This window comes from Pan troglodytes, chromosome 1 (genome assembly GCF_028858775.2).
Source record: "Pan troglodytes isolate AG18354 chromosome 1, NHGRI_mPanTro3-v2.0_pri, whole genome shotgun sequence".
NCBI lineage: Eukaryota > Metazoa > Chordata > Mammalia > Primates > Hominidae > Pan > Pan troglodytes.
In genome coordinates, this window is record NC_072398.2 from 228,013,247 (window position 1) to 228,039,240 (window position 25,994).

Sequence of the window (25,994 nt, forward strand, 5' to 3'; positions counted from 1 at the left end):
GAAGCTGCTCCTGCACCATGAGCTGTCATTATGGCCTCCAGAAAGCACCCAGCCTATTTTCTGAGACAGCGGCAGGTGGCAAGAGGCCAGGCCACACAGGGGAGACACAGAGGCAGCTCCTGGGGGCAGGGCTGGCGCAAGAAGAGGCCGCAAGGCCCTCATCTTACGCAGGACGAGGCTCCAGGCCCAGCCCTGGAGATGCCTCGCTCACTCCTTTCAAGTCCCGTCCTCCTGTCTCGGTGCCGGCTGGGTCCTGCGGTGCGGGGTGCTCACAGCACAGGGCGGGGCACAGTCTGCGGGTCCGGGTGCATGAGTGGATGAGTGGATGAAAGAATGAATCAGCCAGTGGCTGTTCCCAGTGGCAGCTGTAGGAAATTATCACAAATGTAGTGGTTTCAAACAACACACATGTACTATCCTACAGTCAGGGAGGGCAGAAGTTTGAGAAGAGTCTTAAAGGCTGAAGTCAGCGGGTCTGCAGGGCTGTGTTCCTTCCGGAGGCTCCAGGGGACAATCCACGTCCCTGCCTCTTCCAGCTTCTAGAGGCCGCCTGTGTTCCTGAGCTGGTGGCCCCTCCTCCACCTGCAACGTTCACGCCCAGCCTCTGCCCCCTACCATGCCTCCTCTGCTGACCACGCTGGGAAGGGTTCTCTGCCTTTAAGGGCTCGTGGGATTGCACCAGGCCCACCGGGTGACCCAGCACGCTCTCCCATCTCAGGGTCCTTCCGCACATCTGCTCAGCCCCTTTGCCATGGAAGGCCACATATGCCCAGGTCCTGGAACTTGGATGGGGACATCTTTGGAGTCCGTGATTCCACTCACCACCGTGAGGAGGCACACAAAGTCCAATATGTTGGCAAAAGCCTGCATGTCCCAAAGGCTGGAAGATGTCGCCTGCTGGGCCCAGCTGCTCCCCTGACCTCGGTCCAAAGCCAGAGTTTAGGTTTAGGTGTGGTTTCAGGAGGGCCTGTGTCCTAGAGCACTGGGAGTTCGACTCTCCCCGGGACTCTCCCAGCAAGTCCAAGGGTCTTCGTGGAAACAGATGGGAGTGTCAGGACCACCAGCAACCTTGGGGTCTGCCCCGATGCCCCCCAACTCCTGCTCGCACTTATGGCCAATCCTTCTGCAGGCCAAGCCCAGAGCCTCCTTTGGGTTCCTTAACTGGACTTACTCCGACCCTGCCCATCTCGCCTCCTTTTTCCTGGAAAACTCAGCTCCCTCTCAGGTCAATCAGCAGCAGCGTCAGGTTCAAGAGTTCCCTCTTCCTTCAAACCCTGTCCATACCGGCCGGGAGGCGCAACAGGTTTTTTTGCTCTTAACATCACTGTGACCCGCAGGCCTGCGAGAGGGGCATGGAGACCTGGAAGGAGAGAGAGCGAATCCTGCCCCACGGCAGCCCCACCTCTGGCCACTTCTTAAGGACACCCTCTCCCCCTTCGCCAGCAGCCTCTGTGCTCGAAAGGTGCTAAGCCTCCACCCCTCTCCCGCCTCCCCCTTTCATTTTTCAACGTTCCTCTTTGGCTGATTCTCTCTCCCAGGAAGGGCTTTGATCTGAAAGGGAAACAGGAAAGAGAGGAAGGGATGGCTTGCAGGGCCTGGCCGTGGTCCGAGGGTGCTGGAGCGCCCATCCCCATCTCTGATTTCACCCTTCCCTTCTCTACCCGGCAGGCGCTGGCTTTTATTATTTTTTTTTTTTTAGTTTACTTCTTTTTTTATTATTATTATACTTTAAGTTTTTGGGTACATGTGCACAATGTGCAGGTTAGTTACATATGTATACATGTGCCACGCTGGTGCGCTGCACCCACTAACTCGTCATCTAGCGTTAGGTATATCTCCCAATGCTATCGCTCCCCGCTCCACCCACCCCACCACAGTCTCCAGAGTGTGATATTCCCCTTCCTGTGTCCATGTGATCTCATTGTTCAATTCCCACCTATGAGTGAGAATATGCGGTGTTTGGTTTTTTGTTCTTGCGATAGTTTACTGAGAATGATGATTTCCAGTTTCATCCATGTCCCTACAAAGGACACGAACTCATCATTTTTTATGGCTGCATAGTATTCCATGGTGTATATTTGCCACATTTTCTTAATCCAGTCTATCATTGTTGGATATTTGGGTTGGTTCCAAGTCTTTGCTATTGTGAATAGTGCCGCAATAAACATACGTGTGCATGTGTCTTTACAGCATTATTTACGTGTTGTTCTCAGCTGCCAAGTCCGTGACGTGAGAGGCTCCAGAGCTGAGCGGGAGGTAGCGTGGGCTGCCTGGGTGTTAGCACAGGTCACATTCCGCTAGGGTCGGGGTCTTCACGAGGGTGGGGATTTGGTGGCCCTGCTGGCAGACCCTGGCCAGCGCCCCCAGGCTCCCTGAACATGGACAGCCCTGGTGCTGAGGATGGGGTCTCTCCCGGGGCATTGCTGTCATCTCAAACTGCAGGAAGGGATACTTGGCGAGGGCAGCTGCTCAGCATCGGAGCTGTTACCACATGCCTGACGATGCACTTGAACCTGAGAGGTTTAGAAGGGTGGGGCACCCTGAACCCCCCCATCCACACAGCTGCAAGGCAGGTCCCCATCCTAGACACGAGACCACCTGAGCTCCCGGCCCACTTGACACTTCCCCAGGGACATTTCTAGGTCTCCAGGAGCTGCTTGGCTCCATCACCAGGCCCCTGGCCCCTCCCCAGGGCCCATGAGTCCAGAAACCAGCCCTGAGTGCTGAGTGCTTCTCTGCAAGGGACCAGCATTTCCCCTAAATACTCATGTGGGAGTTGCTGCCCAGCTCTGAGGCAAAAAGACAGGGCCAGCCTCCCCTCAGCCCCACCAGCCCTTCTTCCCATCCAGCCTCTAACCAGAGCAAGGTGGTGACTGCCCTGGAAAAGAGCCATCCGGGGAACAGAGGCCCCGAACCACAACTGCAGCCAGAGGCGCCTTCTCACCACCCACGACCACATGTGGGAGGGGCCTGGAGGCCAAGAAGGGGTCCACAGGTGGGCGGCATGAGTCCCGACATGAAGGTGAGGGGTGCTCCCCGGCTTAGAAGCCCTGGGCAGATCCGACAATGGGGTGAGGGGCTGTCAGTGTTGGGGAGCAATGAGCCAAGGCGCACAGACACGGGGACCACAACCCGCCCTCCCCCTCCTCCCTCCACGCCCACCCCCAGTACACCCTGAAAGTGAAGTTTAACGAATTTTGTTTGGCAAAACTTCACCACTAGCGCTGCATCTGGGGAAACTGAGCCAGGCCACACACCTGTCAAATGGGTTCTTAGTTGGGGACAACAACCCTTTGGGGATGTCTGATGACCTCGATGTGTCTCCACAGGTGAGCGCTCACGGACTGGCTTTGTGCTCCGTTCTGCAGCACCGAATCTCTGAAGCTTCGGGGGGAGGACCCTGGCGGGTGTTGGGTTCCTTAGTCCAGAACTTTCCTCCCCACTGGCCCCCATGTTCCCTCAGAGAGGTCAATCAGGCCCAACTGCCGCGTGGGCGGGACACACGGGAACTTGCTGGGTGCCCCCAAATTCAGAGCCACACCTTCTCGGTGAGTCCCTCCACTGTCCAGGAAGGTGGTGGCAGTTCCACCCCAGGACAGAACAGTCACCTGCCTGGAGCCTCGGACTTGCTGGAGAAGCCCGAGCTTCCACAGAAACCCCAAGGGCTCTCTATAAAACAGGCTGGAGCAGGACACCCATGTGGGCTTGGCACCAAGTGGGTGATTCTAGAAGAATCTTTGGCCTCCCCTGGTCACCACTGAAAAGCAGAAAGGGACACCCAACTGTAGCTCGACATGTGGAAGGCATTTCCACCCAGCAGGGTTGCCTGAAGGCAGAGCAGAGCGGACGCTGCAACAGCTGGCTCAACGATGCTCTCCTGGGAGGCTACCGGGGCCCTCCAGGCTGCAGCATCTAGCTAGTTTGGGAGCTCTCTCACTTTTCCAGCATCTGTGGTTCTGGGATCGAGACATATGTCTGGGTGTTCCCACTCCATGGGGGCCTCAGAACATCACCTTTCCCTCCTCCCATCTCGACTGTGCTCTGACCCTGCCCAGGGTAAGGAACCCAACAGTTCGGCCCCAGGAGCCATGAGGGACTGGCTGTGACCACCGACAGCTTCCCCATCTCCAGGCCCTACCTCCCAGGCCGATCACCCACAGCCTCGTCTTCTTCAGAAAAGCCTCAAGGGGCCTGGAATGTGTCCATCCCTCACATAGGAGATGAAAAATCGCCCGAGATGGACATGTCAGTTCTAATAGGAAATGATGATGTGGAATGAGGAGTTGTTTCTACCATCCCCAGTGATTTATAGGGACGGGCCTGTCATCAGAAACAAAATGTCTATTTTCAGCTCCAGATTCTAACGAGTGAATATATTACAATAACTTTATTAAAAAAATCAATGTACATCAATTCAGTTTTCAAGCTAATTGCCTTGCGAATGTTGCAGTATAGAAGCCCGGGCAGCTACATTATGCACCTGATTTATGCGGAGTGGGCCACAGATCATTCACCCGCTGCTTTGTTTGTTTCTGCTGGTGGAAGGTAGGAATGAGTGCCTCCCTGCCCAGTGCACCTGTCCTGGTAGGAGGGGAGCCGGTGAGGGCAGCCCCTACAGGGCTGGGCTGTCAGGGTCCAGGGGTGCCCTAACTTTACAGTATGCCAGTCATGGTGAGGATGGACGAGGGCTGCCCCTGCACCATGAAGACAGTGGGAAGGCAGCCCTGGGCCCTGAGGCCTTGGGCAGGCCCTCTCCTCTACTGCCTTCAGTCACTTCGCCTCCAAGGTGCAGACGATAGTGCCCCTGGCACAGGGCTTCCACGCAGTTCATCATGACACACATCATCACCATCATTGTCATTGTCATCTCATTGCTGCTGTTATTAAATACTCTAATTTCTAAATAATCATTGTTGTTCTCATGGCAAGGAGTCGTGAAATTCAAATGAAGTGATGTATGTGAAATTACTTAGTATGGCACTGTCTCATCTACATATGCAAGTCACCATCAGCCCCTAAAGCACTGACAGGTACTAACCTAAAGTGTTTCTGACAAGCAAATCTCTGAGCACAATGTTTGCCCAGCAAGATGCAGGTGCCTCCTTCTGCTTTCCCAGGAACATGGGGTGTCCCCTCCTGAAGAGATCTCTGTGCCCCCAGTGCATGCACCAGGGCTGACAGGCCTGTGGGTCCGGACGCAGGGAAGAGAGAGACGTCCTGCCTGGTAGGGCCATGGGACAATCTTGGCCTGTCCTGATCCCCGGAGGCAAAACGAGCCCTCACCACCCCTGCCCTTTCAGTACATTCAAGCTGCTATGGAGGAACACCACAGACGGGGAGGCTTGCAAACAACGGACATTTATTTCCACAGTCTGGAGGCTGGAAGTTCAAGATCAAGGTGCCGGCAGATTCAGCTCCTAGTGAGGGGCCCCTGTATTAGTCCATTCTCACACTGCTATAAAGATAGGGTAATTTATAAAGGAAAGAAGTTTAATTGACTCACAGTTCTGCATGCCTAGGGAGGCCTCAGGAAACTTACAATCATGGTGGAAGGGGAAGGGGAAGCAAGGCATGTCTCACATGGCGGCAGGAGAGAGAGAGCAAAGGGGGAAGTGCCACACTTTTAAACAATCAGATCTCCTGAGAACTCACTCGCTATCATGAGAACAGCATGGGGGAACCACCCCCATGATCCAATCACCTTCCACCAGGCCCCTTCCTCGACACATGGGGATGACAATTTGAGACAAGATTTGGGTGGAGACACAGAGCCAAACCATGTCACTCCCATCCTGACTTGCAGACGGTGCCTTCTCACTGTGTCCTCACTGGCGGAAGGGGCCAGGCAGCGCTCTAGCACCTCTTCTTATAAGGGCACTCATTCCATTCATGAGGCTCCATCCCTACGGCCTCATCACTCCCCAAAGGCCCCGCCTCCTAATCCCATCACCCTGGGGGTTAGGATTTCAACCTATGAGTTTTGGGGGGACACAGACATGCAGACCACACCTGCCATGGGTGCTGTTTGCACACAGTGGGGGACAGGGAGAGAAACAGGAGGCAGGGCTGACCACCGGCTCCACCAAACTCTGGGTCGGGACCTGGAACGATTCCCCCATGGCTCCAAGGGAGTTACCCACAGAAGCTAGGGTCCAGCCAGCCGGCTTCTGTAGCCTGGCCGAGGGCACGGCAGTTGCCAGCAGCCATTCCTGAGATGCTACCTCCATGGGTTGGGGAGAGGCTTGGGTCAGCCTCCACTTTCTCACTGAACCTTTGCTCTGTGCCTCGTACACACGGTGCCACTTCCCTCCCTGAACCATCCCAGCCACCAGGCCGAGTCACTGGTGATGACCTGGGCCTGGTGAGGCAGACAGCAGGCCAGTAGTGGCACTGGGTAGGAGGCCACCTGCCATCAAGGCCATGGTGGGCACTGTGACTCTAGACAGCTCACCTCACTCTCAGGGCAGGCTCCCGGCATAGGTCACCTACAAGCCAAATCCCACCTCCGCTAAGGAAGCCCACGGGACAGCTTCAGTATCTGAGTGTGTCTGGGCAGCTGTCCAGCATCAATGAGTTATAAGAGCACAGAGAGCTTATCGGGCATGGAGAGGGTGAGCTGGGGGGTGTTGAGCCCTTCACCTCTACCCTCTGCCCTCTGAGTCACAGACAACTGGCAGCTGAACCAAGAGCTCCTGCAGCCTGTGTGATGACGGGGAAGGGACTCCCTGCTCCTGGGGAAGGTCTTTTGGCCACAACCCCCAGGGAAGCCTCTCCCTTCTGCCACTCGAACCTGCTCAGAAACAATAGCCAGATGAGGTCAGCTCCACCTGCAAGCACACATCCCGCCTCTAGGAAGCCTCATCTGTCTGAATGTAATTAGTGGTGTGGGGAAGCTGCCTGGAACCGCATGGTAAACCCTGGTTCCGAGCACATTCATTCTGAGCAGAAGAGCAGGCTCCTTTGTAAGTGCTGTACATCTGACAGGTCAATTATTTATTAAGGGTAATGGAGTTTAATCTAAACAATTACTTCCAACTGGCTTCATCTTTGAATTATTTGAGTGAGCAAGGCACCATCGTGCACTCCCGGGATGAGCTGAAAGCCGGCTGAGCACACAGCCCCGCCGCACTTCTCAGCCCTGCCTTTCCTCAGGCTGGGATTGGAGTGGTGTTGAAAGTCGAGAGAGAATGCCAGGAGCGGTGGTTCATGCCTGTAATCCCAGCACTTTGGGAGGCCAAGGTGGGTGGATCATGAGGTCAGTAGATCAAGACCATCCTGGCTAACACGGTGAAACCCCATCTCTACTAAAAACACACAAAAAAAAATTAACTGGGTGTGGTGGCACGCACCTGTAGTCCCAGCTACTCAGGAGGCTGAGGCAGGAGAATTGCTTGAACCCGGGAGGCACAGGCTGTAGTGAGCCGAGATTGTGCCACTGCATTCCAGCCTGGGTGACAGAGCGAGACTCCATCTCAAAAAAAAAAAAAAAAAAAGAAAGTCGAGAGAGAACAATGCAGAGAGAATCACCTTTGGGTGTGGTCATTGGCCCCTCCACGGAAGAGGATGCTGAGGTTGGAGATGACGGTCATTTTGCCCATGGCCACAGAACAAGACCAACAGCAGCTGGGACCAAGAGACTGCAAACCCAGGCTCCTTCCCCAGCAAACACTGGCAGAGGGCTCAGCTGGGATCTTCCTGGATCTTCCAGATATTCCAAGGTGCATATTCATGGCTTCCAAGGGCATCATCCCATCCCTGAGTCTCCAGGTCCTGCTGGAAAAAAAAAAAGTCCTTTTGCAAACGAGGAGCTCTGGATCAACCCCAGCTCTGGGTGCACTTTCAGGCCGCACAGGCATGGGGGATGGCAGGCTGCACTCACTGAAACCCCTGCCCCCAGGGCTGTGGCTGCTGCGCCCTCCCAACAGGCCCCGTCCACACCGCAGCCTGGAGATTCAGTGCCCCTCCTTCCCTCTGCACCTTGTCCCCTCCTGTGCCTGGCTAGGAAGCCAGGGGTGTGCAGCCCTGCTGCGGGCACCATCCCTGCAGCCTTTCATGAACTGGGAGCTTCTGGTGGCAGGCACCTGGGTGTCTGAACTGGTTTCAAGCTGGGTGTGGACTCTCCATCTCATTTCCTGGGTGAAGTCAAATCAGGTGGGTCCCTGACTGTGGGCAAGCTCTGTCCAGTGGGAGAGAGAACCATCAGTGCCTCAGTGGGCTGCAGGAAGAGAGACAGGGAGCCAGTACAGATGCCTTCAGGGGTTCAGAGGGAGCCTGGGCCATGCAAGCAAGTCTTTGTCATCCTCATCCTGTCCGTCCCCATCCAAAGACAGCCGTGACCCTCAGAGCTCACCTGGACTCTGGCGGAGGAACAGACAAGTCAACAGAAAGCTGTGGTCCCACATGGTGAACACAGCAGGATGGGGGTGGTTGCAGGAACCAGGCGAGAGACCCTTAAGCCAAGCGGGGATTCAGGGGAGGTTTCCCAGGGGCAGGATCCTTAGGCTAAAACTGAAGGGTAGGAGTTAGGCAGGCAAGGAGGTGCCTGGGGAGTCCACGGGGTGGGGAGAGAGGAGGACTCCAGGCAGGGAGGAACAGCCTGTACATGAGGCATGGTGCGCTGGGCACCTGCTAGAGAAGTTCAGCGTGTGGAACAGAGCTGGGTGGGGGCTGACAAGGAAGGGTCAGGAGGGTGAGAGATGAGGATGGGGGAATCATGCAAAGAATTTGGGACTACATCCTGAGAGCCCTAGGGCTTAAACCAGAAAGGATATTCTTACAGTGGGGGCATTTGAAAAGGGTTTTGAAGGATGAGTAGGTGTTGCCAAGAAGAAAGATATGAAGCTTAACATTCCAGGAAGAGGAGGCAGAATGGACAAATATGGAGGTGCATAAAAGAGCAAGAGGTCTTTAGAGGGGCTGAGCCTGGGGACTGGAACATAGAGAATCTGCCAGAAAACAGCTGAAAAGGAGGTAGGGTAGTGACAGGCACTGAATACCAGGTTCTGCAGAGTGGGGGTTCCCCTGAGGGTAGCGGGAAGTGAGCAGCAGTGTTTGTGGCGTAGGCCATTTTCACACTGTGTGTTAAAAAGATGAGGCCAGCAACCACATGGGAAACGAACTTGAGAGGTCTTGAGTTGGGGTTGGAGGGCAGGGATTAAACAGTCATCGGGAAGAGATGAAGCGGGCCTGAGAACAAACATACTTTTAAATGTGTATATTTATTGATTTTTTTCTTTTTTTTTTTTTTTTTTTTGAGACAGGGTCTCACTCTGTCACCCAGGCTGGAGTGCAGTGGCACAATCTCAGCTCACCACAGCCTCCACCTCCCTGGCTCAAGGGATCTTCCTGCCTTAACCTCCCAAGTAGCTGGGATTATGGATGCGAGCCACCATGCCCAGCTGATTTTTGTATTTTTAGTAGAGACAGCGTTTCACCATGTTGCCCAGGCTGGTTTCAAACTCCTGACCTCAAATGATCCGCCCACCTCAGCCTCCCAAAGTGCTGGGATTACAGGAGTGAACTACCATGCCCAGTGAATTTTTTTTTTTTTTTTTTTTGATACGGAGTCTTGCACTGTCGCCCAGGCTGGAGTGCAGTGGCAGGATCTCCGCTCACTGCAAGCTCCGCCTCCTGGGTTCACGCCATTCTCCTGCCTCAGCCTCCTCCGAGTAGCTGGGATTACAGGCTCCCGCCACCACGCCCAGCTAATTTTTTGTATTTTTAGTAGAGATGGGGTTTCATCGTGTTAGCCAGGATGGCCTTGATCTCCTGACCTCGTGATCTGCCCGCCTCAGCCTCTTAAAGTGCTGGGATTACAGGCATGAGCCACCGTGCCTGGCTGATTTTTTTTTTTTTTTAAATAACCAAAGTGACACCGAAAGAAACCAGAGGAAAATTCAAATTTCCCATAATTTTACCACCACTGGGTGGTAATACCCACTGTTGGGGTGTTGCTGTTTATCCTCCCAGCTTTTGGTCCTAGGAGAAAATGCACATTTTTAAAAAATAAAATAAAATAAAATGAAAAACTGGGATCCTATTGAACTCGGTTATACCATAACCTACTCTTTCACTTAATATATTCTGAAAATAGGACAAACATTTCACCATGTCTCCCGATAAAAATACTGCCATTCACTGAAACAAGGTGACAAGGTGACTGGCCGCAGTTTCCAATGCTGCAGGGAGCACCCTCGAGTTGCCATGCACATCCCTGAGGATTTCTCAGAACAAACATTCCTGGCGGTAGAGGCGCTGTGTCCAGAGTGAGGATGCCAGGTAGCTTTTGATGCCTGCTGCTCACCAGCTGCAGGGGAAATTGCACCATGTTCACCCCACCTGCCGTCTGCGGAACTCCCTGCTCCCCAGCACCCTGGTAATATGTCTGTGACATTGTTTGTTCACTGCCAATTTAATGAATAGCAGCCTCCGGGCTCAACTTCTCACTGTGAGTTTCTCTTGACTTGAGCTTGACCCTTCTCTGCAGCCTCGCTGGCCATTTCAGAGTCTGGGTTTGGGCACCATCCCTGCGTGTCTAAGCTCTCAGGGTCCCCGCATGTGCTGTTCCCCTGTCTGGAACACTTTTCCCCACCCCATTACAGGGCTGCCTGCCTCTCATCTGCAGTTTGGGAGACACTGTCCCGACCTGTCCAGTGAGGTGTTCTTCCCCACCCAGGCACCAGCTGCGGCGCTCCATTCCAAACCTCGATCCTTTCTGATCCCCCAGGCTCCTGCCCAGCTGAGGGCTCCCAGGAGGTCTCATACCCAGTGCTGACAACAGTCCCCACCATGGCAGGTGCTCAGTGAAGATTCCAGAGAAGGCCGGGCACGGTGGCTCACGCCTATAATCCCAACACTTTGGGAGGCCAAGGCAGGCAGATCACAAGGTCAGGAGATCATGACCATCCTGGCCAACAAGGTGAAACCTCATCTCTACTAAAATGCAAAAAATTAGGCGGGCGTGGTGGTGCACACCTATAGTCCCAGCTACTCAGGAGGCTGAGGCGGGGAATTGCTTGAACCCGGGAGGCAGAGGTTGCAGTGAGCCGAGATTGTGCCATTGCACTCCAGCCTGGGTGATAAGAGTGAGACACTGTCTAAAAAAAAAAAAGAAAGAAAGAAAGAAAAAAGATTCCAGAGGAAAATGATTCAGTCAGGGAATCAATAAAATGTATTTTTCTTTTTTCTTTGTGATGTTCAAGAGCCCTCTATATTGACTTCCTGACTTTAAAAATAAAGGGAGGAGCCAGGCGCAGTGGCTCACACCTGTAATCCCAGCACTTTGGGGGCCGAGGCAGGTGGATCGCTTGAGCCCAGGAGTTTGAGAGCCTCCTGGGCAACATGGTGAACCCTGTCTCTGCAAAAAATACAACCATTAGCTGGGTGTGGTGGTGCACACCTGTAATCCCAGCTACTTGGGAGGCTGAGGTGGGAGGATGGCTTGAGCCCGAGAGACTGAGGCTACAGTGAGCTGTGATCACACCACTGCACTCCAGCCTGAGCAGCAGAGTGAGACCCTGTCTCAAAAGTAAATAAATAAAGTAAAGTAAATTTTTAAAAGCCTTCTCATTGGCCTACTTTCCTGGGTAATTTTTCAATCAGTCTCTCTGCAGAGGAGGGTGGCTGACCTGAGAGAGCCCCACCCACCCCCACCCATGCACCCACGTCTCTCCTGCTCTCGCGCCCTCTGTCTCTCTTTCTGACTCTGTTTCTGTGTCTCTCTCCCTCACTTGCTTCCTCTCTCTCTCGCTCTCTCCTCGTCGCTCTCTCCCTCTCTTCCCTCTCTCTCTGTTTCCCTCTTTCCCCCATCTCTCCTGCTCTCTCCTTCTCCCCCATCTCCCTCTCTCCCCTATTTCTCTCCCTCTCTTCTTTCTCTCCCCCCTTCTCCCTCTTTCTCCCCCTTCCTTCTCCCTCTTTCCCTCTCTCTCCTTCTCCCTCTCTTTCCCTCTCTCTCCTCCCTCTCTCCCCTATTTCTCTCCCTCTCTTCTCCCTCTCCCCTTCCTCCCTCTTTCTCCCCCTCCTTCTCCCTCTCTTTCCCTCTCTCTCCTTCTCCCCCTCTCTCCATCTTCCTCTCTCTCCTTCTCTCTCTCCCCTACCCTATTTCCCTCTCTCTCCTCATCCCTCTTCCTTTTTTCTGATTTCCTCCTTTCCTCCCTTTCTTCCTCCTGGAGAACTAACTCCTGCCTTGAGGCTCTGCCAAGATCCTGACCTGTGACCAGGGCATCTGTCAGGGCACCCATGAGCCAGCCGCAGCTGCAGTGGCCCAGATGGGACACTCACATGCTCTGCCTGCCCCCCGGCCTCTGGGGTCCCCACGGACACCCCCACTCAGTAGAGGCCACCGTCCAGCATCCGTCCTGGTCAGTTGCCCAAGAGCTACTCCCACGCACCCTTTCTGGAAGAAGTTTGTCTGGTGAAGGCCTGATTAGAAGCGAAGCCCGTCTGAGGAGCTGATGTAATTCATAATTTGGCCCAAACTCCATGGGATAACCACGGGCCCAGCGTGGCACAATTATGATATGCTAGTGCGTCCATGAGCAATTTAGTTCAGTAATTGATTTTCAAGCAAGGGAGCTGGAAATTCCTTGATGTGAGATGAATGTACCAAGGGAAGGAGGATCCCCTGTTCCCAGCACAGCCGGGGGCTCCCAGGGCAAGACCCATGCCAGGCTGGACCCGAGGCTCCGAGCTGCTTCAGCTGATATCCGAGACACTCGGGAAGCCATCGGTACACAGGGGCCACCTCTGTGTGATCACAGCACAAATCATTGAGCAGAAATTTCTGTTCCAGTCCCTTGGCTGTATATTAAGCCCTGGCCCAGCATCAAAGGGACAATTTGGCTGAGAGAGACAGGAAGGTGTGGTGGGGCGTCTCACCTCTGTCCGTGGAGACATGGCCCAGAACATAAGAAACTGACAGAGAAATTGGAGCAATGTGTTAATTCATTACTGCTCAGAACCATCACCATTTGGCCACCGACTTCTGGCAGTCATTGGAGACACTGTTCTCTGCCTTGACTGCAGGCCTGGAGGAGCTGGCAGCCACTCAGAGGCCACTCAGATCCCTGCCATGGGGAGGGGAGTGGGGGAGTACGGGGGGGACAGTTTCCTTCCCTTTCTCTGGAAAAGTCGGAAGTGCACAGTGAGGAGCTCAGGGGTCATGTGGACTCACCACTGTGGCCCCCAGGTGAAGCCCTGCAAACAGCTGTTCTGGAACATGCCCTGGCATTCACCAAAAGGAAAGGTGTAAACCAGAATCCAGCCTGAAGCCAGCGTTCCCACCGGACAGGAGGTGACGCCAGGTCACCTCCCACCCCCGATGGCCCAGACATCACCTTGGGAGCCCTCGGGCATCTCTCCAGCCCCCATCAACAGACAACCTCTCCGTGATGTCTATGGACAGACCAGTTCTATTCCCTGCCCGCCAAGGAGAACAGCATGGGAAGTTTCCCGTGCTCGGCCGCCTCCTCTCCCCAGATGCCGGGTGCGCAGCTGACGTGAGGAAATCAGATGCCACTTCCCCGGCAGAGGCCGCACGTGAGCAGGCACCCGCTAAGGTACACAGAGTGCCTGCCTCCAAAGGGAGCTTCTAAGTGGGTAACTGTGCTGCTGCTATCCTTGCAGGGCTCAGGAAGGGCCCCGTGGGACAGCAGTTCATTTGCAGCTAGCAAATGCAATTTCCTGGTTCAGAGGCCTGAGCTCCAGAACTGAACATCTGACTTGGCACCTTGCAAGACTGGGCACCTTGGGCACTGGGCTGATGGCCCGGTCACCTGGAGGCAGCTAAAGCAGCCATTTCATGGCAGAGGAGAAGAGAAGAGCCAGCCAGGCCCCTTTCCCCCAGCAACAGAGGGAGCTGCCCCCCCAACCCCCCACCCCCATGCAGGCAGTGTGGGTCCTAGGCTGCTTGGAAAACCCACCACAACTGGGCTCTGTCAGCTGGGGAGCGATTCCCACATCTGGCGTCACCTGGTAGCCCTCGGAGGGCAAACTGAGCCCAGCATTAGCTTAATTAATCACAATTAGGAAGGCTGACCTGCAGCAAATATAATCATGTAATTCCTTCAAATCCAGATATAATTGACTTTCGGATTCCCCACTGTTTGGGATCATCCAAGCTACCGTGTTCCTCCCTCCAAGTAGACAGCTCAAACCCTAGAATGAGACCCCATCTCCCAATCATCTCGACTTCCTGCTGCAGAGCTGCTCATCTCTCTCTGCCTCTCCTTCCTCCTCCTCCTCCCCCTCCTCCCTTCCCCATCTCTGTGTTCTCCTCTTCCTCCTCCTCTTCCCTCCTTCCTCCTCATTCCTCCCCTTCCTCTCCCTGCCACCCTCCCCCAATCCCTTCCTGCTCACAGATCCTGGTTCAGGAAACACACCAGTCCCTCATCCTGAAGCCTTTGTGCTCTGGTCCCAGCCCACTTGCTTCAAACAAGAAGAACCCTGAACCCAGGCCCCATGCAAGGAAAGAGAAGCCAGGCTCTGAGCCTGAGCCTCCACCTGGAGCCCAGCTCCCAGCACTCTCAGCCCAGCAGCTCCCAGCCCCCAGCAGGAAAAGAGTTGGGGCCAAAACCAACCGGGAGGAGCTAGTGCCCACCCAGCATGAACCAGTGTGCCCTAAAACAGTGTCAAGTCTTGATCTCATGAAGAATGATGAACCTGACAGGGCTGTGGGAGGCAGTAAGGGAGGTCCAGCTGTGGGAGGAATGTAACAAGGATGCGAGGCTGGCAGAGAACAGCTTCTCACTGCTATGCAGGAGTCACAGTGAGAATCAGAACCACCCAGCCCTGGTGGGGGCAGGAAGTGGCTGCCCGCATGGTCCCAAACACCTGGTCCCCTGAGTAGGTGCAGGGAGGGGGCCCCCACAGGCAACTCCACTCTTTGAGTTGCTGCTTTCTGCTGCAGTTGGCCACAGCCTGCAACACCAAGGTAAGCTGGGGGCTCCTTGCCCTTTTGGTGTAGACAAAATGAACCTGAAGCCCTAGCTGTGTTCACAAGGAAGCTCAACACCTCTCCATGCTTTTCACATCCCAAGAGGCTGCATCTTCTCGGACCTGGGAGCCACAAAAGGCTTGATCCCTGAGTCACTCTGCGGAGGAGAGCTGCCTGCCTCTGTGCAGCTCCTGGTCTCCAACATGTATCTGTGGGTGCTCTTTCCTCTCTACTCCTCATCAGTGTGCATGGAAGAGCAGCATCCCCCGCCAGGGTCCTCACAGGAAGTAGGCACACGACGGCTGCATGAGCAGAACGCTTCGGTTTATGGGGAGGTGAGTACCCACTAAGGGCTTCACATTGCAGAACATGGATAACTTGGAGCCAAACATTCAACCTCCATGACTTCCTAATCCAACCTCTCCTTGACTCTTCCTTGCTCTCACTCTGCCCCCAAATTCCTGATCCTTTCTAAAGAACCTTCTCCTGCTGGGCCTTCAGACATCCACTTCCACCTTCAGCAGTTCATGCAGGTATTTTCCCAAATAAAGACAGTTCCCTCCTGGAGAGGAATTCTGTTGCCAACTGCAAATGCTCCCTGGTTTATGATGGGGCTGCATCCAGATAAACCCATTGTAAGTTGACAATATTATTAAGTTGAAAATGCATTAATTACAGCTAACTTCCCTCTCATCGTAGTTTAGCCTAGCCTACCTTAAATGTATTCAGACACTTGCATTAGCCTACAGTTAGGCAAAATCCTCTAACACGAAGTTATTTTGTAATAAGGTATTGAATATCTCATGTAACTTACTGAATACTGTACTGGAGGTAAAAAACAGAACGGTTGTGTGGGTCCTCACTGCTAATGTACACAGCTGAAAGCACCATCACCATAAAATCAAAAGGTCGTAATTTGAACCATCATAAGTTGGAGACCATCTGTATACAGAAAGATGGATTTTATAAGAAATTGGCTCATGCAATTATCAAGGCTGCAAGGCCAAAATCTGCAGGGCAGGCTCACATACCATGTGACCCCTCCACGTGACCCACCACCACTGTAGCAGAGGTGAACACCCGCCCCAAGCTGGTCCTATCAGGGTCTCTCTCCCAACAATCAGGACTTTGAATGCAGGGTAGTGGCACTGGTAAGTTGGGCCACATAGACTTGGGGTTTGGAGAAGCTGAAAGAAGAGAGAGAGAGACCTGCCTCAGGGGCCCTAGGTCTGCTTCAGCCTGACCTGGAAGGTTCTGCCTCCACTAGCCTGAGTGCCTTCTGCTCCTTGCCAAGAACACACCCCACCCAAGACTGACAGAATCCACTTCCCACTTCCTTCATCTCCCACCCTGGGCTTGTCCCCTCTGCAGCCTCTCCCTGCTCCAGGCAGCTTTCCAAGAGGGGCCAGATTTTTTTTTATTATTGTTTTATTTCAATAGGGCTTTGGGGAACAGGTGGTGTTTGTTTTCATGGATAAGGTATTTAGTGGTAATTTCTGAGATTTTGGTGCACCTATCACCTGAGCAGTGTACACTGTACCCAATGTGTAGTCTTTTATCCCTCTCAACCCCCCCACCCTTCTCCCCAAGTCCCCAGAGTCCAATGTATCATTCTTTTTTTCTTCTTTTTTTTTAAAAAAAATTTATTTTAAGTTCTGGGATACGTGTGCAGTACGTGCAGGCTTCTTACATACATAAATGTGTGCCATGGTGGTTTGCTGCACCCATCAACCCATCACCTAGGTATTAAGCCACGCAGGCATTAGCTTATACTGATGCACTTCCTTCCCCCAACCCCCAACCGCAGACATACCCCAGTGTGTGTTGTTCCCCTTCCTGTGTCCAGGTGTTCTCAGACAATAGGGCTTTTTATTATCTGGATATTACCGGAAAAATTATAAGATTGCTCAAGTTTCTATTTTGGGAGGAAAACCCACACTGAGGACATTTAAAGGGTTACTGATAGAGAAAATGAAAGATGCTTTTCTGATTACTCCCTACAAATCCTGCATGTTCCATATGTAGGTCATGAGCAAATCGCTTCACCCTAGTGGATGAGATTTTCCTTTTCCTTGATTTGTTCTTCCCACCCTTTCAGTTGTACCCATACTATGGAAACCATGACCATGCTTTTCTCCACAATGAAAACACTTCATCTTCACAGCTTATAGCCTTAATTGTTAAGCCACACTGAATTACAATCAGAAGGATCTCATAAAAGCTGGTCCATGTGCTATCGCCAGTCAGCTCACTCAGCCTTTTCTCTGCAGCATATGAACCGGCTTAGAAATATTTCTTGAGTGAGAAGTTTTTTTTTTATTGCTTTAAAGACAACAGAGGTTTACTGTTATGTAACTGTGGAGGCCAGAAGCCTAAAATCAGTATTACTGGGCAGAAATCAAAGTGTCCACAGGGCCACACTCCCTCTGAAGACATTGGGGGAGAATTTTTTTGCTTATCTTTTCCAACTTCTGGTGGCTGCTGACATTCCTTTGAGCAAGAGCTTTGAGCAAGTTTCTTGGAAATGTTGTCTGCGACAGAACTTTGCTTCACCATCTTCTGAATGCTTATATTCAGCTCCATGGGTTAGAATTATAAAGAAGAAGAAGGAGGAGGAGGAGGAGGAAAAGGAGGAGAAGGAAGAGGAAGAAGAAAGAGGCTGGGCACGGTGGCTCACGCCTGTAATCCCAGCACTTTGGGAGGACGAGGCAGGCGGATCATGAGGTCAGGAGATCGAGACGATCCTGACTAACACGGTGAAACCCCGTCTCTACTAAAAATACAAAAACAAAATTAGCTGGGCGTGGTGGCAGGCACCTGTAGTCCCAGCTACTCGGGAGGCTGAGGTGGGAGAATGGTGTGAACTCAGGAGGCGGAGCTTGCAGTGAGCCGAGATCATGCCACTGCACTCCAGCCTGGGTGACAGAGCAAGACTCCATCTCAAAAAAGGAAGAAAGGAAAGAAGGAAGGAAGGAAGGAAGTGAGTGAGTGAAGAAGGAGGAGAAGGGGAAGAGGAAGAGGAAGAGGAAGAAGAAATAAGAAAGGAAGAGGAAGAAGAAGAAGGAGGAGGAGGAAAAAGAGGAGGAGGAGAAGGAGAGGAGGAAGAGGAGGAGGAGGAAGAGGAGAAGCAGCATCAGCATGGTTTGTCTCTACTTTAATAAACAATTTTTAAAAACTATAATGTGTACATCTGGGACTGGCTATGAGTTAGGCTGCTCTAATGTGGCCAAAATGACTGATTTAAACTAAGTAAAGTTTATTTCTTTCACTTAGCGGTCTGTGTGTTAACAGTCTAGGTTTCACTGACAGTTCACTCCATGGAGCTGAGACCCAGGTTCCTTCATTCTGATTCTATGATCCTTCACACAGGGCTCCTACCTTCTTATCTAAGAAGGCTTATCCAGCTCAGGCATCATATTAAAATTCCAGCTGGCGGGGAAAGGAAGAGGAAAGGGGAGATATAGGAATCTACACTTATTTTAAAGTATAGGAATCTATAGTTCTAAATATCATTTTTTTGTTGTTCACATTCCATTGGCCACAACTAATTTAAAAGGAGCCTGGGAAATTATGTCGGCTAAAGTCCTATTAATATGGAAGAAGGGGAGAATAGATAATGGGAAAACAACCGGCAATCTCTCATGTATATACAAAGACCTTTAAAAAGAACTCTAGTATTAGTCTTGCTAGCAGTCTATCAATTTTGTTGATCTTTTCAAGAAACCAGCTCCTGGATTCATTGATTTTTGAAGGGTTTTTGTGTCTCTATCTCCTTCAGTTCTGCTCTGATCTTAGTTATTTCTTGCCTTCTGCTAGCTTTTGAATGTATTTGCTCTTGCTTCTCTAGTTCTTTTAATTGTGATGTTAGGGTGTCAGTTTTAGATCTTTCCTGCTTTCTCTTGTGGGCATTTAGTGCTATAAGTGTCCCTCTACACACTGCTTTGAATGTGTCCCAGAGATTCTGGTATGTTGTGTCTTTGTTCTCGTTGGTTTCAAAGAACATCTTTATTTCTGCCTTCATTTCGTGATTTACCCAGTAGTCATTCAGGAGCAGGTTGTTCAGTTTCCATGTAGTTGAGTGGTTTTGAGTGAGTTTCTTAATCCTGAGTTCTAGTTTGCACTTTGGTCTGAGAGACAGTTTGTTATAATTTCTGTTCTTTTACATTTGCTGAGGAGTGTTTTACTTCCAACTATGTGGTCAATTTTGGAATAAGTGCGATGTGGTGCTGAGAAGAATGTATATTCTGTTGATTTGGGGTGGAGAGTTCTGTAGATGTCTATTAGGTCCACTTGGTGCAGAGCTGAGTTCAATTCCTGGATATCCTTGTTAACTTTCTGTCTCATTGATGTGTCTAATGTTGACAGTGGGGTGTTAAAGTCTCTCATTATTATTGTGTGAGAGTCTAAGTCTCTTTGTAGGTCTCTAAGGACTTGCTTTATGAATCTGGGTGCTCCTGTATTGGGTGCATATATATTTAGCATAGTTAGCTCTTCTTGCTGAATTGATCCCCTTGCCATTATGTAATGGCCTTCTTTGTCTCTTTTGATCTTTGTTGGTTTAAAGTCTGTTTTATCAGAGACTAGGATTGCAACCCTTGCTTTTTTTTGTTTTCCGTTTGCTTGGCAGATCTTCCTCCATCCCTTTCTTTTGAGCCTATGTGTGTCTCTGCACGTGAGATGGGTCTCCTGAATACAGCACACTGATGGGTCTTGACTCTATCCAATTTGCCAGTCTGTATGTTTTAATTGGAGCATTTAGCCCATTTACATTTAAGGTTAATATTGTTATGTGTGAATCTGATCCTGTCATTATGATGTTAGCTAGATATTTTGCTCATTAGTTGATGCAGTTTCTTCCTAGCATCGACAGTCTTTACAATTTGGCATGTTTTTGCAGTGGCTGGTACTGGTCGTTCCTTTCCATGTTTAGTGCTTCCTTCAGGAGCTCTTGTAAGGCACTCCTGGTGGTGACAAAATCGCTCAGCGTTTCTTTGTCTGTAAAGGATTTTATTTCTCCTTCACTTATGAAACTTAGTTTGGCTGGATATGAAATTCTGGGTTGAAAATTCTTTTCTTTAAGAATGTTGAATATTGGCCCCCACTCTCTTCTGGCTTGTAGAGCTTCTGCCAAGAGATCCGCTGTTAGTCTGACGGGCTTCCCTTTGTGGGTAACCCAACCTTTCTCTCTGGCTGCCCTTAACATTTTTTCCTTCATTTCAACTTTGGTGAATCTGACAATTATGTATCTTGGAGTTGCTCTTCTCAAGGAGTATCTTTGTGGCATTCTCTGTATTTCCTGAATTTGAATGTTGGCCTGCCTCGCTAGGTTGGGGAAGTTCTCCTGGATAATATCCTGAAGAGTGTTTTCCAACTTGGTTCCATTCTCCCTGTCACTTTCAGGTACACCAATCAGACGTAGATTTGGTCTTACCACATATTCCCATATTTCTTGGAGGCTTTGTTCATTTCTTTTTACTCTTTTTTCTCTAAACTTCTCTTCTCACTTCATTTCTTTCATTTGATCTTCAATCACTGATACCCTTTCTTCCACTTGATCAAATTGGCTACTGAAGCTTGTGCATGCATCATGTAGTTCTCTTGCCATGGTTTTCAGCTCCATCAGGTCATTTAAGGACTTCTCTACACTGTTTATTCTAGTTAGCCATTCGTCTAATCTTTTTTCAAGGTTTTTAGCTTCTTTGTAATGGGTTTGAATATCCTCCTTTAGCTCAGAGAAGTTTGTTCTTGAAGCCTTCTTCTCTCAACTCATCAAAGTCATTCTCTGCCCAGCTTTGTTCTGTTGCTGGCGAGGAGCTGCATTCCTTTGGAGGAGAAGAAGCGCTCTGATTTTTAGAATGTTCAGCTTTTCTGCTGTGGTTTCTCCACATCTTTGTGGTTGTATCTACTTTTGGTCTTTGATGATGGTGACATACAGATGGGGTTTTGGTGTGGATATCCTTTTTGTTTGTTAGTTTTCCTTCTAACAGTCAGGACCCTTAGCTGCAGGTCTGCTGGAGTTTGCTGGAGGTCCACTCCAGACCCTGTTTGCCTGGGTATCAGCAGCGGAGGCTGCAGATCAGTGAATATTGCTGAACAGCAAATGTTGCTGCCTGATCGTTCCTCTGGAAGCTTCATCTCAGAGGGGTACCCAGCCGTGTGAGGTGTCAGTCTGCCCCTACTGGGGGGTGCCTCCCAGTTAGGCTACTCGGGGGTCAGGGACCCACTTGAGGAGGCAGTCTGTCCGTTCTCAGATCTCAAATTCCATGCTGGGAGAACCACTACTCTCTTCAAAGCTGTCAGACAGGGACATTTAAGTCTGCAGAGGTTTCTGCTGCCTTTTGTTTGGCTATGCCCTGCCCCCAGAGGTGGAGTCTACAGAGGCAGGCAGGCCTCCTTGAGCTGTGGTGGGCTCCACCCAGCTCAAGCTTCCTGGCCGCTTTGTTTACCTACTCAAGCCTCAGCAATGGCGGGCACCCCTCCCCCAGCCTCGCTGCCACCTTGCAGTTCGATCTCAGACTGCTGTGCTAGCAATGAGCGAGGCTCCGTGGGTATGGGACCCTCCGAGCCATGCGTGGGATATAATCTCCTGGTGTGCTGTTTGCTAAGACCGTTGGAAAAGCGCAGTATTAGGGTGGGAGTGACCCAATTTTCCAGGTGCCGTCTGTCACCCCTTCCCTTGACTAGGAAAGGGAATTCCCTGACCCCTTGTGCTTCCCAGGTGAGGGGATGCCCTGCCCTGCTCTGTGGGCTGCACCCACTGTCTGAGATGCCCCAGTGAGATGAATCCAGTACCTCAGTTGGAAATGCAGAAATCACCCGTCTTCTGTGTCACTCACGCTGGGAGCTGCAGACTGGAGCTGTTCCTATTCGGCCTTCTTGGAACCACCTAAAGAAGACCAATGTATCATCCTTATGCCTTTGCGTCTTCATAGCTTAGCTCCCACATGTGAATGAGAACATATGATGTTGGGTTTTCCATTCCTAAGTTACTTCACTTAGAATAATAGTCTCTAATTCCATCCAGGTTGCTGTGAATGCCATTATTTTGTTCTTTTTTTTTTTTTTTTTTTTTTTTTTGGCTGAGTAGTATTATCTCAGAGTAGCTATATATATACCACATTTTCTTTATCCACTCATTCACTGATGGCATTTGGGCTGTTTTCATATTTTTGCAGTTGTTAATTGTGCTGCTATAAACATGCATGTGCAAGAATTTTTTTCATATAATCACTTCTTTTCCTCTGGGTAGACAGGCAGTAATGGGATTTCTGGATCAAATGGCAGTTCTTTTTGTTCTTTAAGGAATCTCCTCACACTGTTTCCCATAGTGTTTGTACTAGTTTACCTTCCCATCAACAATGTAAAAGTGTTCCCTTTTCACCATATCCACACCAACATCTATTATTTTTTTGTTATGGCCATTCTTGCAGGAGTGAGAGGGTATCACACTGTGGTTTTGATTTGCATTTCCCTGATAATTAGTGATACTGAGCATTTTTCTATATGCTTGTTGCCCATTTGTATATCTTCTTTTGAGAATTGTCTATTCATGTCCCTAGCCCACTTTTTGATGGGATTGTTTGTTTTTTTTCTTGCTGATTTGAGTTCTTTGTAGAGATTCTGGATATTAGTCCTCTGTCAGATGTATAGATTGTGAAGATTTTCTCCCACTCTGTGGGTTGTCTGTTTACTCTGCTGATCATTTCTTTTGCTGTGCAGAAGCTTTTTAGTTTAATTAAGTTCCATCTGTTTATCTTTGTTTTTGTTGCATTTGCTTTTGGGTTTTTGGTCATAAAGTCTTTGCCTAAGCCAATGTCTAGAAGGGTTTTTCCAATGTTATCTTCTAGAATCTTTATGGTTTCAGGTCTTAGATTTAAGTCTTTGATGCATCTTAAGTCAATTTTTGTAAAAGGTGAGAGATGAAGATCCAGTTTCATTCTTCTACATGTATCTTGCCAATTATCCCAGCACCATTTGTTGAATAGGGTGTCCTTTCCCCACTTTATGTTTTTGTTTGCTTTGTCAAAGATCATTTGGCTGTAAGCATTTAGCTTTTTTCTGGGTTCTCTATTCTGTTCCATTGGTGTATGTGCTTATTTTTGTACCAGTACCATGCTGTCTTGGTGAGTATGGTCTTATGGCATAGTTTGAAGTCAAGTAACGTGATGCCTTCAGATTTGTTCTTCTTGCTTAGTCTTACCTTGACTATGCAGGCTCTTTTTGGTTCTATATGATTTTTAGGATTTTTTTTCTAGTTCTGTGAAGAGCGATGGTGGTATTTTGATGGGGATTGCATTGAATTTGTAGATTGCTTTTGGCAGTATGATCATTTTCACAATATTGATTCTACCCATCCATGAGCGTGGGATGTGTTTCCATTTGTTTGTGTCATCTATGATTTCTTTCAGCAGTGTTTTGTAGTTTTCCTTGTAGAGGTCTTTCACATCCTTGGTTAGGTATATTCCTAAGTATTTCAATATTTTTGTGGCTATTGTGAAAGGGGTTAAGTTCTTGATTTGATTCTCAGCTTGGTCACTGTTGGTGTATAGCAGGGCTACTGATTTGTGTACATTAATTTTGTACCCTGAAACTTTGCTAAATTCATTTACCAGTTCTAGGAGCTATTTGGATGAGTCTTTAGGGTTTTCTAGGCATATGATCCTATCATCAGCAAACAGCAACAGTTTGACTTCCTCTTTACCAATTTGGATGCCCTTTATTTCTTCCTCTTGTCTGGTTGCTCTTGCTAGGACTTCTAGTACTATGTTGAATAGAAGTGGCGAAAGTGGGCATCCTTGTCCTGTTCCATTCTCAAGAGGAATGCTTTCAATTTTTCCCCGTTCAGTATAATGTTGGCTATGGGTTTGTCATAGATGGCTTTTATACCTACGGTTTGTCCCTTCTATGCAGATTTTTCTGAGGGCTTTAATCATAAAGTGATGCTGGATTTTGTCAAATCTTTTTTCTGCATCTATTGATATAATCATGTAAGTTTTGTATTTCTCTTTATGTGGTGTATCACATTTATTGACTTATGTATGTTAAACCATCCCTGCATCCCTGGTATGAAACCCACTTGATCATGATGGATTATCTTTTAGATGTGCTGTTAGATTCGGTTAGCTAGTATTTTATTGAGGATTTTTGCATCCATGTTCATCAGGAATATTGGCCATACAAATATATAGTTTTCTATATTTGTATGTCCTTCCCTGCTTTTGATTTTAGGGTGATACTGGCTTCATAGAATGATTTAGGGAGGATTCCCTCTTTCTCAATCTTTTGGAATAGTATCAATAGGATTGGTATCAATTTTTCTTTGAATGTCTGATAGAATTTAGCTGTAAATCCATCTGGTCCTGGACATTTTTTGGCAATATTTTTGTTACCATTTCAATCTCATTGCTTGTTACTGGTCTGTTCAGAGATTCTATATCTTCCTGGATTAACCTAGGAGGGTTGTATATTTCCAGGAATTTATCTATCTCCTCTAGGTTTTATAGTTTATGTGCATAAAGGTGTTCATAGTAGCCTTGAATAATCTTTTGTGTTTCTGTGGTATCAGTTGTAATATCTCCCATTTTTTTCTAATTGAGCTTATTTGGATCTTCTCTCTTCTCTTATTGGTTAATCTCGCTAATGTTCTATCAACTTATCTTTTCAAATAACCAGCTTTTTGTTTGATTTATCTTTTGTATTTTCGTTTATTTGTTTGTTTGTTTCAATTTCATTTAGTTCTGCTCTGATCTTCATTATTCCTTTTCTTCTGCTGGGTTTGGGTTTGGATTGTTTCTCTTTCTCCAGTTTCATGAGGTGTGACCTTAGATTGTCTGTTTGTGCTCTTTCAGACTTTTCGATGTGGGTGTTTAATGCTATGAACTTTCTTCTTAGCACCACTTTTGCTACATCCCAGAGGTTTTGATAGGTTGTGTCATTATTATCATTCAGTTCAAAGAAATTTTCATTTCCATCTTGATTTCATCATTGGCCCAGTGATCATTCAGGAGCAGGTTATTTAACTTCTATGTATTTGCAGGGTTTTGAGGGTTCCTTTTGGAGTTGATTTCCAATTTTATTCCACTATGGTCTAAGAGAGTACTTGATATAATTTTGATTTTCTTAAATTGACTGTGACTTGTTTTATGGCCTATCGTATGGTCTACCTTGGAGAGTGTTCCACGAGCTGATGAATAGAATGTATATTCTGCAGTTGTTGGATAGCATGCTCTATAAATATCTGTTAAGTCCATTAGTTGTAGGGTATAGTTTAAGTCTATTGTTTCTTCATTGACTATGTGTCTTGATGACCTGTCTAGTGCTGTCAGTGGAGTATTGAAACTCCCCACTATTTTTGTGTTGCCATCTATCTCATGTCTTAGGTCTAGTAGTAATTGTTTTATAAATTTGGGAGCTCCAGTGTAAGGTGCATATATATTTAGAATTGTGATATTTTCCTGTTTAATCCTTTCATCGTTATGTAATATCCCTCTTTGTCTTTTTTAACTGCTGTTGCTTTAAAGTTTGTTTTTTCTGATAAAAGAATAGCTACTCTTGCTCACTTTTGGTGTCCATTTGCATGGAATATATTTTTCCTCCCTTTACCTTAAGTTTATGTGAGTCCTTATGTGTTAGGTGAGTCTCCTGAAGACAGCAGAAAATTGGCTGGTGAATTCTTATTCATCCTGCCATTCTGTATATTTTAAGTGGAGCATTTAGGCCATTTACATTCAATGTTAGTATTGAGATGTGAGGTACTATTTTATTCATTGTGCTATTTGTTGCCTGAATACTTTTTTTTTCATTGTGTTATTGTTATATAGGTCCCGTGAGATTTATGCTTTAAGGAAGTTCTATTTTGGTGTATTTCAAGCATTTGTTTCAAGATTTAGAGCTCCTTTTAGCAATTCTTGTAGTGCTGGCTTGGTAGTGGCGAATTCTCTGGGCATTAGTTTGTCTGGAAAAGACTGTATCTATCCTTCATTTATGAAGCTTAGTTTCACTGGATACAAAATTACTGGCTGATAATTGTTTTGTTTAAGCAGGCTAAAAATAGGACCCCAAT

General features: G+C 48.9%; 1 protein-coding gene across 1 annotated transcript in view; it reads right to left on the reverse strand.

The window, feature by feature from the left end:
* Positions 1-5,338: 5,338 nt before the first annotated feature.
* Positions 5,339-25,994, reverse strand: part of LOC134809435 (uncharacterized) — an 82,803-nt gene continuing 62,147 nt past the window's right edge. The window contains exon 3 of the mRNA XM_063805580.1: positions 5,339-7,773. Coding sequence (XP_063661650.1) covers positions 7,681-7,773 — 93 coding nt within the window. The 3' untranslated portion in view covers positions 5,339-7,680. The remainder of the gene's footprint in view (positions 7,774-25,994) is intronic.